The 15,052-nt window shown below is 42.0% G+C and overlaps 3 protein-coding genes across 5 annotated transcripts; 1 reads left to right on the forward strand and 2 right to left on the reverse strand.

Moving 5' to 3' along the window:
- Positions 1-492: 492 nt before the first annotated feature.
- On the forward strand, positions 493-11,965 carry nusap1 (nucleolar and spindle associated protein 1). Of its 2 annotated transcripts, XM_056425924.1 has the most exons (13): positions 493-766; positions 1,207-1,291; positions 8,695-8,763; positions 8,872-9,069; positions 9,491-9,662; positions 9,773-9,865; positions 9,943-10,055; positions 10,168-10,218; positions 10,301-10,461; positions 10,838-11,001; positions 11,087-11,203; positions 11,270-11,372; positions 11,468-11,965. In XM_056425924.1, exons 2-13 carry the CDS (start codon positions 1,208-1,210, stop codon positions 11,553-11,555), a joined length of 1,413 nt encoding a protein of 470 aa, XP_056281899.1. In that variant the 5' UTR covers positions 493-766; position 1,207; the 3' UTR covers positions 11,556-11,965. The 2 variants fall into 2 exon arrangements, with proteins under 2 accessions (XP_056281899.1, XP_056281900.1); XM_056425925.1 differs by lacking the exons at positions 493-766; positions 1,207-1,291 and adding an exon at positions 8,353-8,522.
- On the reverse strand, positions 3,622-8,087 carry oip5 (opa interacting protein 5). The gene is made up of 5 exons (XM_056425929.1): positions 7,916-8,087; positions 7,627-7,693; positions 6,996-7,118; positions 6,399-6,480; positions 3,622-6,156 (listed from the first exon to the last, which is right to left on the reverse strand). The coding sequence occupies exons 1-5, from the start codon at positions 8,085-8,087 to the stop codon at positions 6,064-6,066; spliced, it is 537 nt and encodes a 178-aa protein (XP_056281904.1). The 3' UTR covers positions 3,622-6,063.
- A 213-nt stretch (positions 11,966-12,178) lies between the features above and the next one.
- On the reverse strand, positions 12,179-15,046 carry ndufaf1 (NADH:ubiquinone oxidoreductase complex assembly factor 1). 2 transcript variants are annotated; one of them, XM_056425927.1, is made up of 5 exons: positions 14,701-15,046; positions 13,625-14,155; positions 12,730-12,915; positions 12,508-12,582; positions 12,179-12,368 (listed from the first exon to the last, which is right to left on the reverse strand). In XM_056425927.1, exons 2-5 carry the CDS (start codon positions 14,132-14,134, stop codon positions 12,228-12,230), a joined length of 912 nt encoding a protein of 303 aa, XP_056281902.1. In that variant the 5' UTR covers positions 14,135-14,155; positions 14,701-15,046; the 3' UTR covers positions 12,179-12,227. The 2 variants fall into 2 exon arrangements, with proteins under 2 accessions (XP_056281902.1, XP_056281901.1); XM_056425926.1 differs by having other exon boundaries at positions 13,625-14,158.
- Positions 15,047-15,052: the final 6 nt, after the last annotated feature.

A 15,052-nucleotide genomic window follows, 5' to 3' on the forward strand; every position in this document is an offset into this window, starting at 1 on the left:
TGGGCATTGAATTATGAACATTTTGGCATTAGTTGCATGCCAATTGGATACAAATTGACCGCGCTATGGTAAAAAGAAGATGTTGACCTTTTCATGACCTTGACCTTTGACCCGATCGATCCCAAAATCTAATCAAATGGTCCCCGGATAATAACTAATCAACCCACCAAATTTCATGCGATTCAGTTTAATACTTTTTGAGTTATGCGAATAACACGCATACAAATAAATAAATAAATACACGGCGATCAAAACATAACCTTCCGCATTTTCAATGCGAAGGTAAATATAAACACGTTTCTTTAAAAATATTCTGTCCATCGCGGTACTTGTCAGTTGGCGGCAGTAAACGCACCACGGAGCTGATTGATAAATGTAAGAGAGTAAAAAGAGGAAGTACATCCGGGGCGGGCCTCCAGTTTGATTGACGGGTCGACGGCTCAATCGGAACCCTCTTCCGTATGCTGGTAGTAACAGAGCGAAAATGGCGTAGGGCGGAGGGTGTGCGGAGACGGTGGACGAGGGGACCTTCTCCTTCCCGGGACGGAGGAAGCGTGAAAAGCGGGACCCTCTCGGTGGTTTATTCGTCTCTAAATGCGACCTCGCCCGGCGCGGACACGAGTCACGGGACCGGGCGTATTCGTCCAGTACGGGAGACCTGGATGTGCCACCGTAGAAGAAGAAACCCCTCCGGCTTTTGTTTACCATTGTGAGCCGCAGCAGCTCGAACCCCAGTGGAAATACCTCTGCATCATTTCGGACCAAGGTCAGTGCTCGTCAGTCATAGACGGATCCTTTCCGCACATTTTCCTCGTTTTGGGGAATTGACAATGTATATTTTTAAAGGAAGAACATCCACTTCTATATTAAATAAACATTTTGATAATTGATTGATTAGTCACACAATCTACAAAATCCGACAACTCTCCCTTTTAGCCAGATTTACAATCCATGTTTCCATGTGTTTAAGGATATACATTAGAGCTGGAGCAATTGTGATAATCGGTTGTATGTTCCCTTGGGCGAAGGAAGCTAACATCTGGGTTTTAATTTTTTTTTTTTTACAAACAGTTAATCAGTTCATTGAGAAATAGGCAGATTTCTAGATTAGGTTATTAATATAGTTTTGTCTTCCTGCTGCTCAGCTGTAGAAGACACTGGATCAAATTGTATAATGAAGAAATTACGTGTCCATTGTTATTCTAGGATGGCTTCTCCAGTCAATGCAGCAGTGAAACCAGACTGGAGGAACATCGACCGACCACGACCACGACCACCCAGACTCGTGGAGGTAAAGCAGGAGGAGTCATGGTGAAGATGACCTCTTTTGGGCCTCTGGGACCCGGATGCCCTCCTTCCTGCTGTTTCTGGGACTCTGCCACCCCCCAATCCCCTTTAGCACCCCCCACCCCCCTGATGCTTTTTGAATACATCTTCTTCTTCTTTTTTTTAAAGATACCCACCTTCTCTGTTATTAGATCAAAGTATTTCGATAATGAACAAACTAAAGACGCAAGACACTGTAGCAAAGATCAAGGGCCTGTGATTTAAATCACACTCGCAGGGTGTTTTTTCTTCTTCTTTGCACTACCTCATCGCCATTACGAGCGTGATCAGGACGAGTAACGTAATGGTTGTCGAGCGCCACAGTTGTAAATGTCGTTGGATTCATTTATAGTTTTAGAGGCTTAATAGTAAGTGGGATGAATAGAAGGCAGAGCAGCCCAGAAGCACATGATGCATTCTGTCATTTACTGTAACTACGACCATTTTTGAGGAAAACGTCGACTCACTCAAACTGTGGTGTCCTATGCATCTGTTCCAAAGCAAGTACACAATGTAGTATTTTTGCATTTTCTGTGCTCTCCTTTGTCAAGTCTGCAGGTGTATTCACTAATTGAAGGTAGAGATAGAATTGGCAATATTCACTTTATCCTTGATATCCCACAAATTTGGCCATTTACTGCGTTTAAATTGAGTCTTTTATTAGGAAAGTCCCGTTTCCTTCCCTCACTGTTTTCTTCATTTTGTCTTCGTCTTGTCGCCCCTTGACTTACTTTAATTTTTGCGTTCTCCGTGGATGCGTTCTCTCGTTGTCCATCTCCCCTTTAACATGAGCTCTCGCGTGAGACATGTCTAAGCAGGACATTATTTAAAGGCTGCGGGAAGAGACAGAATGCATGATTTGATTCCTTTTGTGTCGGGCCGGCCGATAATTCAATATGATTATTTATCGACTTTCAATGAAATCATACGGGGATAAAATATTTGGTCACGATACACAATTACATCGTCTAAATTGATAATAACGACTCCAATTTCTGAAAAGATCAGATTATTTTTGAACGACACTTTGTAATAAAATGAGAAAATACTCATTTGTCCAGTATTTAATCCACACAAGTATAAAAAAACATGTGGTTATCTCATAAAGACTATTTATTCATCGTTATCGAGATATGAAATGACGTATATCGGGTAAGAGGAATTTTTTTCCCGCCCCCGTGAATCTGTCGTCTCAAACGTCTCGCTCCGTCTCTGCCCGCCGTGTCTCGGTCCAGTAAGACGTCAGACACCGGCGCTGGAATAGCAGCTCCTATTTTAATCATGCCTACCTTGGATTTGCCCTTACTGAAAGGAAACTTCCTTATCTTTTAATTTTATCTTAATTTTGATCGGAAAGAAAATAGAAAACGAGAGGAAAAACAGAAATCACAATTACCGGGATTTGTGCAATATTTGATCTTGACTGTCATGTTGTTGACCAAACTGTATATTGTATAAACAAGTGACGAGTTGTTTGAAAGCGACAAGATCACCAATGTCTTCCATCAAGATATGTATAGACTCATGCGCATTAGCTTATCTAGCGGCACCGCGGTGCCAACATTACAGTAGCCGTGCATGACCAGTAGTGACGCTTGCTTTTATGAAGAATAGTGAAATAAATTTTTCTAGACTTAAGCTGGAGTCCATTAAAAGGTGGTAGATTGACACGCTAAACCGTTTCGATTAAACCACATTTAGATGCAGCTTCGTTCCACAATCTTAAGATCTACCTTTTGATTCCATGTTTAGTGTGTGGAATAAGTAGCATGATTTAAAAAAATTAAGAAAATACCATAAAGTATGACCCAATCAGGACATGCAGTTAATATTAATTGATTTAAGTGTGTCGGCTCAATATGAGTAACATAATTCGAGAGTAATTATGCGACAGCCGAATAGCTCCCAAAACAACCAGTCTCAGATGTGACGTAGAAGGAAACCTCTTAGAGAAATGTTATATTCTAGAAGAGTAGTGCTTTAATCTTAGATTTGGGTATAATTAGTAGGGGTCTGACATTGTTTTAGTCTTAGAAATTAAAGATATCATCATGAAATTGTACTGTACATAATACCTCATAGTTTTGAGATTCAGAGCGAGATGTTTTAATTCATAAAATTGTATTTGATTATAGTTTTAGAAGCAATAACCTACAATAATGCATGAGTTTAGTTCCAGGGTGTAGGTGTCAAAAGGAGTCTAATATGTCCCCCTCCCCCGATTCCTCGCTATCTTTCGACACCTCCGTGCGGTAGCTATCCTTTAGTCACCTTTTCTTTGGGAGCCGTATACTATTTGGCTTTAGAATACAGTATCGCTGATGAAGGTTTGGGCGATGCTTCCTGCGGAACAACGTGTCTGTGAGGACAGTTGTAGCATCACGTAGTTCACAGACGGAGCAACGTCGGCACTCGCATGTTTCCCCGCCTCGCGTTCTTTAACGCCAAAAAAAACCAAACAATAATCCAAACCACGCGGCGCACGAGAGATGCTTTCAAATTCGACCCTCGTAGCATTTGTACATCCACAAAACCCGCCCCTTCCTGGAGGAAATGTCGACTTTCAGGAACGCCGTGGCCGCAAAGGAGTTGACTGAATGACCTTTGACCCTCGTTTTGAAAAGCACTTTCTCTCTGCGTACGAACTTTGCACTGTCATCGTCGCCATCCTGTCTTGGAATATACTGTGTTCTAAAAAACCCTGTGATGCTCTTTTGTGGGGATTTATAATCAATATTTATAAACACGTAGCCGTCTCGCAACACGAATATATGGGTTTTCAGAAGAAGAGAAAAAAATATATATGCATGATATAGCGGACTAATGAATGATTTGTATTGCATGCAATAATCCAACTTTGTAATGTAAATGAGTGTAACTAGGCAATCGAAACATTCACATCAGAAGTTCTGCGACAAGGTGACAACCTGGGGACGGTTGTTGGACACTCAACTCGAGCGTGTCGACGTGGCTTTGATCTCAGAGTAAACTGCACCAAAAAGAAGAAGTAACGGAGAAGGAGTTGGAGGTGTTTCTTGTCTCTCTCTCCATGTTGGTTCTGCCACAGTGCAGCTGGAAAGCACGGCTCCGCCTTCGTTCCCATGAAGAAGAAACAACTATACAAGAGCTTAGGATAAATGATTAATGACATTACTTTGTTGGTGAACTTTTCCACCGAGGAGGTGGACTGTGTAGAAACTATGCACTCCAGAGGGAGGAGATGGGCATGCTTATTGTGTGTGAGCCTCTTGTCTGGTTTTGTATTCAGATAAAAAAAGAATCTGTTTCAGAAATTCAGCAATAAAATGCAGCATGGTGCCAATCGGATGGCTGCGTGTTGATCTTTACTCGCAGTTTAAGTGTTGTTGCCGAATGAATGACGTCACGTACATGATCGTGTTCGGAGGGAGAGTGTCTCTAGCTCACGTGAGGTCAAAGACAAATTATTAAATGACAAATAGAGACACTACATTGGATGAAGTGTCCCCACTAACAGGCCACACACATTTATTCCATGGTATTTTGAGGTTATAGGAATACGTCATGCTTATTCTCTTACTTTCGGACTGTATGCTATGGATCTGGAGGCTATTGGCTTAGCATGAAGACGAACAGGGCCAAACCGCTAGCTGGCTGTCGTAAAGTTACACAAAAAACTGCACCTACAAGGCTCTCGAATGAACAGAGTGTGTGTGTTTATTAAATCCCCTCCAAAAAAAAGAGAAATGGGAAATCACGGTTTTCGGTTTTAGAGGGAGTTACTGTGTCGCTTTAATTTGCACCAAAAATACAGACAAAACTGGATGAATTATATCTAATACATCAAAACAAGTTCATTAAAGAGGAGAGGAAAATACAAGTGATCGTTCAATAGAAAGAATACATTTAAAACTTTACTATAGTTATATAAAGTTATAATAAAGCACTATTTATTATGAGTGCTGGTGCTGCTGTTTATACCTGGTATTCTCAGGTTATTCAGCCCCTGGCTGCACGCTGACCTGATGAGTTGTATATATTTAAAATACATATATAACTAGAATGGGCACTCGGTAGAGCGCATACCTTCGCATATCACAAGAGTGGGCATTGAATTATCAACATGTTGGCATTAGTTCAATGCCAATTGGATAAAAATTGACCGTGCTATGGTAAAGAGAAGATTTTGAGTTACCTTTCCATGACCTTGACCTTTGACCCCAAAATATAATCAAATGGTCCCCGGATAATAACCAATCTTCCCACCAAATTTCATGCGATTCAAGGAGATTTTGACCTTTTCATGACCTTGACCTTTGACCCGATCGATCCCAAAATCTAATCAAATGGTCCCCGGATAATAACCAATCATCCCACCAAATTTCATGCGATTCGGTTTAAAACTTTTTTGTTATGCGAGGAACACGCATACAAATAAATATATATATAAATACACGGCGATCAAAACATAACCTTCCTCATTTTCAATGCGAAGGCAATAATAGATATCCCAAAACGGATTTGATAGCAGTCAGGAGGAGTGAGTTTAAACCACATCACAACAAGTCTGCAGACATTGATCTAAACTTATGAATGAGACCAAAATAGTATTTCTTTGCATCGTCAAAAATGTTTAATGGAAACACAAAACCGGAAGAAGGAACAACGACAATTTACAAAACAGACTGGTCCAACAGAAGGATTGCAGAACCGAGTGGAGGACACGTGGGCGAGGTGAAGTCCTGTTGCATGTGCACACTACTTGATAAATTCACTGCTGACACTCCCAACAGCCAGTCTGCTTTTGACGTGCGACATGTGATGCAACTGCGCTTCGAACTGCTGCCTCATCTGCAATTATGAAAAAGGCGAAGCAAAAAAACCTTCTTACATAGAGTCTGTGTAAAAGAACAATCAGTGGATGAAATGGGTCTTTTAAGTAGGACTCGTCGACTGGTATTAAATTTAAATTAATAATGGCAGGATCAGACCGAGTGAATGAACCGGCTTCACAGAACAAGTGAGTGCTTATCATATGCGATGAGATGATGATGCGAGTATTAGATTGAAGCGAAGAGATCTGGTTGTGTCACCTTATTCATGCTTTCTCTGAGGGGCTTCAGATCAAATGCCAGTGAGGATGATGTCACCATTGAGCTACCGTTGAGGATGTAACTGCAGAGGGAGAAAAAAATAACGAAAGGTGGGTTGTTTTAATCCCTAACATGAAATACAAAATAAACTAGAATGGCCACTCGGTAAAGCGCATACCTTCGCATATCACAAGATTGGGCATTGAATTATGAACATGTTGGCATTTGTTGCATGCCAATTGGATAAAAATTGACCGTGCTATGGTAAAGAGAAGATGTTGACCTTTTCATGACCTTGACATTGACCTTTGACCCGATCAATCCCAAAATCTAATCAAATGGTCCCCGGATAATAACCAATCATCCCACCAAATGTCATGCGATTCGGTTTAATACTTTTTAAGTTATGCGAGTAACATGCATACAAATAAATAAATAAATAAATACACAGCGATCAAAACATAACCTTCCGCATTTTCAATGCGAAGGTAATAAAGCAAATCACAGAATGGACAACACTCATAAAGCTTGTTTACTTTAGCCACATAGGCAGCCGTAAACCTGCACTCAAGAAGTCAATAAGCCTATTGTGCTCACCAACTGATGTTGATTTTGTGGAGCAGGAACATGGAGCGAACTGCGGCCAAGCGCAACGGGGCGGAGTGGATTATTATCCCGACAGCACAGCGGCAGCCGCGACATTTCAGAGAACTGTAGATGCTGAGAGGAAACAAAAGCATACAGAACACAAGCAGGACGCAGAGAGCAACCTTTACGGCGTTGCTGTAGGAACAGGTTCCGTAATCAGGCAATAGGTGTTTATGTGGGACCTCTTACGACTAGTCATGTGTGCTTTGCTCAAGGGCTCATTGAAACAAAAATCCTTCATACAGATACTTTTTGTTCCCCACCGAGAATTGAGATAATTTCAATATTTTGAACCTAAATCTGATGTACCAATACAGTGTATGGGGATGTTATGATGTATGCATTACTTTGTTTATATGGGTGTATGTGTTCGTCCTTCAACACTGCTCTTAAGATGTATCCACTAATTTATTTAAATTACAGAACTTTATAGTGAGTAAGGTTAAGACAGGAAACATAATATTAAAACATGGTATTTTGAAAACACTTTTTAACTTCCTCCACATGTGTTGGTTACTGACAGTGTTTTTTACATTTATTTTTAAGCTAAAAACACCCTTGTGTTTTTTTTTTCACTCACCAACTAGCCATTTCCCCTTTATGTCCTGTTTCCATGGAATCACTGATGGCAACATCATTAGTGACTCCTGAGGGGAGACAAGCAGCAAAGTATTGATCAATGACGTGTTGTGCACGTGACCCTGCATAACACAAACTAAAAATCAAAATAGGAAACAAACGGACAGATAAAGACAAAACTGTATTTTTTTTTTTGCACAATGCAATAGGTTTTCCTTTTTTTTTTTTACAAAACAAAAATAATTTACTACTAACAACGATAACTACGCAACACGATGAAGTGCACTTACTTATACACACGATGGAGTCCATGCATTTAAGTTCCCCACAGATGCCGAGGGAGTCCCCCAACACAGTGTTGCACTGCTGGCAGTGAAGAGTCATCCGAAGTTTGTGTTCTGTCTCTCTGGTCATCTTTAAAGCGTGTTCACGTTGGATTATAAGGCTCTCTTCAAATTCCATGTCAGTGAATAGTTCTGGAGAAAAGCTAGCCTGCTATTTTACCCGCTTGAGAATTTGAACTCTGGCAAGACGTCTCTTCCTCGTTTGTACTTTTTTACGTTTTCTCGGCGCAACACTGCCCCCACCTGGAGAAATGTGGGAACTATCGGTAAACTGCCAAGGAACAACCGTCCCTTCGCTTTGATTGGCTGTGAGGCACATCCGGACACGCACAGGAGCCAATCACACGGCTCCCGCTGCTGTGTTTTGAATCGGAGGACTTTTTTAACCGTCAGACAGCCACAGCTCGCGGTGCGTGGAAAGTAAAACGTGTTTATCGCAGATTTCTTCCCACAAAACGGAATAAACTATCACGTCGAGATGGATTTGGACTCCAAGAAATATGGAGAGTTGAGGAGCCTCGCTAAGACGCTCGGGCTAAAAGCGAATATGAAGGTAACGTTAACGTAGGTTTACTTTTTAGAATGAATTTAGAAAATCCTTCTCGGGTTATTGTCCAACTGTGTTCGCGTTACGCTAACGGTTACTGTTATGATGCCAACTCGCTAATGTTTGCATTTGCCGCAATTTCTGCTCAACCAGCTCACATCATTTTCTCCAAAAACAGGCCGATAAACTCCTGAAAGTCATCAGGCAGCATTATCAACGAGAAAAGGACACGCAGGAGGAAAGCCAGGTACCGAAACCCTCACCAACGACACCGATTCACTGCGACATAAAATGTAACTTAATTAACTTTTTGAATGATTACTTGATGTATATATACACGATGTGTATTTTCCAGGCTCAAGAGAACGATGTTACTGATGTTCAAGGAGACGAAACAGCGACACAAGACTGTGCTCAGGAAAATAAAGACGTGTTCAGACCCACTGTGTTTGTGAACACGCGCAGAGGCAGAGGACACGGTACCAAGAGGAAGCTCTCCGATCCGGCACCGGCGACCCGGTGTGATCCCAGTTCACCTCAGAGTGCTGCAGAGGTAACTATAGCACATCATAATATATAAATAAAGTTAGGTCAGGGAAAACCTGGAAAAGTCATGGAACTTTAAAATGGTCATTTCCAGGCCTGGAAAATCATGAAAAAAACTAAAATCATAAAAGTTTTGGAAAAGTCATGGACATTTGTTATAATCACATGTTCATTGATGCCGAGTTTGACATAATTAATGTTTTTTTCAAGAAAGACGCTCAAAATATAAGCCGGCATACGCTCTCGATACGCAACATTTTCTACATGTTTCATGCTTATGCCGAGATTTCAGTTTTGTCTTGGAAATTTGGTTAAAAGTCATGGAAATCCATTGGTCAAAATGTGTAAGAACCCTGTAGGTACTGAGGTCTATATGCACAGTTTCTTGGTTGCAGAGACTGAACAGCTGTTCCTTTTTTTTTTTAAAGGGTGACACTGAAGTGGCTGCATCTAGTCCACCCTGTGCTGCTCTGGGTGCTCAGAAGAGAAAAGTGTCCTCTACCAAGGATTCTGACAAGCGTCAAACTGAGGCTCCCCAGGAGGCCCCTGGCGGCGAGCAGCCGGACATTAAGGCCGAAGCACCCGTGCAGAGCGACACAGGTCAGTAGTACACGTGTTTGTGTGTTGCTGCAGTTGTCATTGGCTTCAACACAGATGTGATCACGTGCTAATCCTTCATTCAACACGCATTTGTAAATGTCCGTGTCCAGAAAAAGCACCCCGAGTGACCCGCGCCGGCAGAATTCCTCGTTACCAAGGACTCCAGCAGAAGAACAAGCCGTTGTTGAAGCCCACCACCCCGAGTAAGTCCTCTTTGTTGTTGCTCCTCCCGATCTTGTGGATCACACAAACTAATCATATCATCACTAATCTTTCATAGACTTCAAAAAACTCCACGAGGCACATTTTAACAAGATGGAGTCGATTGACACGTATGTCCAGAGAAAGACCAAGCAGAGGGAGGCTTCCAGAAGTTCAGTTAAAAAACCAAAGGTACTCAAAAGCTTACAAACACTTCTTCATTTCTTCATCCAGAAATATATTAGTTCAGTTTGTGGACTTTGGATTGGATCTTTTTACTTTATGTTCCGTTTGTTTTTTATAGAGGCTTTCAGGCAAAAGTAAACCGCAGCAAGTTGAGGGCAAAGCTCAAGGGGTAGGTGTCCTCACCAGTTTCAGTATATTAACGGCATCCAGAGTGCAGTGAAAGCGACGGGCTGAATTCATATGTTCTGCAGAAGGCGAATCGGAGTCTTGCGTCCATGTTCAGCCCCGTCCCGACGGCCAAGAGACCAGCCGAGGACAGACGCACGCTCCAACCCCCTCCAACCAAACCCGCCGTGAAGGAAGACGCTCCGTTCAGACCGTCGGTCCTTTCCTCTCGCAGGGTCAATGTTCGGTGAGCCGCCTTTCCTCTCGGAGAACTCTCCTGTGGTTTAAATAGTTTCCTCCCATGACCTCCTAGTGTCATAACTTTGTCGAGCTCAATTAAAAAAAGAAATTTAAATACATGTTTGCAAAAGAGACTTCCCGCCACTTCTATCTGTATGAGTGAAAGCAGCGTAAACATTCACTCCCCTTTTCACTTTGCCATGAAATGGCCTTTTTCTAATGATTGTTGTCAGAAGAGAAACATGAAAATCTCTTTTTGATTCAATATTGAATATAATGTAATATTGAGAAACTTGAAAACTTCCAGAGGGGCTCGGATGCATCTTATCGCCGTTGCTCCGTGGAGTTCAACGTGGCGCTTTAACAGCCGCGCGTGTTTGCAGGTTCACAGAAGCCACGCGTGACAACGCCAACCACAAGTCCTTGGTGAAGACGCCGGCCCGCGCGTCGCTTGGTGTGATCTCCAGCACCCCAAAAAAACAGGCCGCTGGTGGAGGAAAGCCCAGAAATGTCACGCTTTCGACTTGCTCTGCCACGAAAAATCCAGGTACCTTTTTTTAAAAATCCTATCCGTATCTTCATTTGCCGAAAGATGTAAGCTTAATTTTTTTCCTACCCGCTTACTTCCAAAGCAGCGTTTGTTTTCACCGGCAACACGAGCATGTCAACAACCCCCGGGACTCAAAAGAAGTCTGGCTTTGACCTGAAAGAGAGCCTTTCTCGTCCCCTCACCTACAAGCCTCATGCAGGTACAACACACCGTATTGTATCGGTAGACATAGAAATCCCTGTTTATAAACTTTTTTTATTTTTAGGTAAACTGAAGGTGTTTGGAGACAACCAAGAAAACACGGCAGCCAACAAGTCCCTGATTGCCAACTCTCATCAGAATTACAAACAGCACCAAGTCCAGACGAGGTATGTTTAAACTGAAGGCGCATACACGGAGTTTCCTATAAGCAATGACTCGTACAGCATCGGTCTCTTATGGATGTTTCTGCATCTTATTTTAGGGGAGCGAGGAGAGAAAAACACGTGGCAGACCGGAAGCAGAAGAAAGAGAGTATGCTTGGGGCCAGACGAGGCCTCGTCATGATGTAAAAGATATCGCGTTGTTTGGGGACGTTTTGTACAGCCCGTTCTTCCCGTGTAAATATTTTGTCTCCGGCAGCTGATGCCTTCATTTCTGTAGTCTCTCTTTTAGTCCGCCGTCAGTCAACTCGTTTATTTTCTGCTTCCATCTAACCGTTTGTCTTTTTAGACTTGACTCTTAACACAGTTCAGCTCTGAATGAAGCTTTTTTAATGTTTTTTTTCTTCTGGAGAATCCGTCTCCGGTTTTGCTGCATTTCAAACTGTAATTTTGTTCTTTGAATATGACGTGCTTTGTTTTAACTCTTCTTGGAAAGGCCGATGAAAAGAATCCCATGTCTGCATTGTTTAATTTTTAAGTGAAAATTGCTATCTTGTTTTAGTCTTTATGGTATGATTAAATCTGTTCCACACAAGTCACATGAAGTATTTTTTGTATTGTTAATGGTTCTATTTTTAGATCTGTTGGAGGAAAATGGGCCGATAAACAAACTGTAAAAAAAAAAAACAGAAAGATGTCACCGGTTACCGTTGTGTTTCTCCTTCTGCACGTCTTGAATTGGAGAGATTTTTTACTGAAGTATCCCAGTCTGATACAATGTCTTTAAAAACAAACAAGACTCATTACCAGAATGATTCAGAATAACCTCGCCGTTATTTAATGAGCGTTCATCTCCAGCGTTTAAACTTCAGGATTTCTCTTGTACAGCTCGTAGGCAAACTCCTCACTGTGAGCATAATCTTTGCTGACGGCAACAAAATCAATCTCCAGCTGGAACCGGCCTTCTGCTTTATCCGCCAAGGTAAATCCAACGGTGTTCACCTGTCGATGCAAAAAGATGTGTGGAACGTAAACCAATGGGGACATACGGTGAGCAAAATGTATTGGGGACATCTTGGAGGCAATTGTTACTTTGTCATGGCTTCATCTATTTCTGTTTTTAATGCCACGTTAACTCTACCTTGTCCAGCCAGAGAGGATGCTGGTCGTCTTGTATCCTCCCGCAATGCGTGAGGAAGAACTTGGAGAACGGTATCTGTCGATGAGAAAGAAGTGTTAGAAGGACCGCTCGCATTCCGTATTAGACTCGAGAACACTCATCAAAAAGCGCTTTCCTCAAAGCAAAGAAACAATGTGCCGTTTATTTTTTTTCTTCAGTTAATTTGAATTAGTTTCCGCACACCTTCACATCCTGCCAGTAGGGTCCTCCCCTGGTGTACAGGAAATAATTGTACATGTCGTTTTTCTGGTGAGAGTAGTACGTGTCTGTGGCAATGCTGATCATCCACGGACGTCCATCCCCGCGGACTCGCAAATGCAGGGTGTTGAAAGTGGAGAGATCGTAGGGATTTTTTCTATTAAATGAAGCCTGGGGAGAGGAAACGTTTTGGGGTTACGAGAAGCTGAATCATCAGCCAGCGAACTGCCGCTTGTATGAGAATAGTGTCCAGTGCCTGGGTGTAGGCAGGTTTTCATTGTGTTATATAAAGGATCAATATAGGAGGAGGAACTAGTCAGTATTGGGAATAACTAATGATGGCAGTTGGTACACAGATGTCTGGCTCCCTGCCAAAGTGGCTGGAGGTAGATCTAGGAGCATGTGACATACAAGTTCCACAATTATCAATAGATGTTCCAAATATCTGTTTACTTGCAGAACATTACCTCTTAAATTATCTTGAGTGTTAATTCACTAAAACAGAATATAAACCTATGATTCATAATATTTAAAAATATTTAAACTCATGACCATCATCTACTGGCTCCTGCCCGAGAAAACCCCAGATGCAAAATCATCGAGTTTACATTTTTGGTATATTTTACTTTCCAGCGCCTGTTTTCAAAGACTCCTCAACCACCAAGAATAGAACTTTTAAGTTAAAAATACTGAATCGTATATGCATTTCTTGGGCTAAAGTAGGCATATTCAAATATATCGAGTTGTGAAATCAGCCTCTGACAATAGGCATTTCCAGAGAAAATACAGAGAACTTGACCCCAGTGCCCTCAATGGGCCAAGATCATACAACAGTAACTCCAACATCATTATAAGTGAATGTATGAGTTGTAAAACTGACCAGAGGTTGCTGTGATCGCATGGAGCAGTAGCCACTGTAGCATGTTTCTCCATCCCTCGGAGGAGTCGCGTTCAGAGTCCCGTACAGAAAACAGGTATTATTGTTGTTGCCGAGCTTCAGGTGAACTTCGCTTTGGCCTCCGATCTCCCGATCCGAGGACACCGTCCACTGCTCCAGGCTCTCTGGGCCTCTGAACTCCCACATCACTCGGTTCTGCTCCAGCATGTGCTCGAGGAGGGGTTTGCCCTCTGGACCCACCCAGCGGTCAAAGAACTCCTTCTTCAACAGTTTGAAATGCTTCTTTATCCCCTCCAAACCCTTTGAGAAGCCAAAGGTGATCGGCTCCCACGGGAACTTGTCCTCTCTGAGCTGGCCCGGTCGCCTGTATTCACCCTGACTCACAGCTCTTTTGGGTGCAGCAGGAGGAGGGATGGAGGGGAGGAGCAGCTGCTGCTGGATGCAGCTCAGCAGCCTGACGGAGGGGAGACGTGTGATCTTTGGCAGATACATTTCAGTGACGAGGACGGTTCACTGCTGGGATACATTGCACAGAAAAATAATATTATTACAGTGGTTATGGATTATTAGGTTATGTATATATTATTCAACTGGCTTGATATTGCAATCAACATCAATCTTTACATTATATTAGGTTTAGGGAATCACATCCTGTCTTTTGTGCTTATTTTATCGGTCCTATTCCAGGTGGATCCACTATGAACTCATAAGTCAAATGTACTTGACTTCTCACACACACACACACACGCACGGCTTTAAAGTGCAAACTAGTTACTAGTTAATTTATCAAGTGTTAAATTAACATCGCGTTACCGCATAAAGAAATACACGTGTTGGTCTGAGCTTTACACATGGCAACGTTTGAGTTAAGTCTTCCCTTTATTTCACGATAGTAATTAATATATTTTTTGAATTCATCATAATGTTAACACCTCTAGTTAGCGCATGCGTGAATGATACGGTGTTCAACATTGACATCATTTAAAACAACGCTTAAGTTGCAATGAATGATCACCCGGTCTACATAAACGTCACTCTGAGGAATATGTTATACTTACTGTAGTCATGTTGTAGCTAGCTACCAAAAAGGTGACGGGTGGATATTTCACCGACGTCTTGGATTAGTCTCACAAAAAACATCAAGTTATCTCTTTAAAACACTGATTGAAAACATTTTTGAAACTGGTCTCATTTACAAATCCATGAACTGCAATTCAACTCGCGGAACTACAGATTTAGCTTCAACAGTAAACGGTTGATTTATCAGAGACCTTGAATGTAGCAGTAGTGCACCCAAGATAGCTGTCCGGGCTGACACTCATTCTCAGTATGTCGTTCCCTTCTTAGCTAAAAGTGAATGTTCTCCTATCCTTGTCCAACTTTTGTGTTGAAACAAACTCCAATAATACA

Source organism: Pseudoliparis swirei, chromosome 11 (assembly GCF_029220125.1).
Source record: "Pseudoliparis swirei isolate HS2019 ecotype Mariana Trench chromosome 11, NWPU_hadal_v1, whole genome shotgun sequence".
In the NCBI taxonomy this organism is placed as follows: Eukaryota; Metazoa; Chordata; class Actinopteri; order Perciformes; family Liparidae; genus Pseudoliparis; species Pseudoliparis swirei.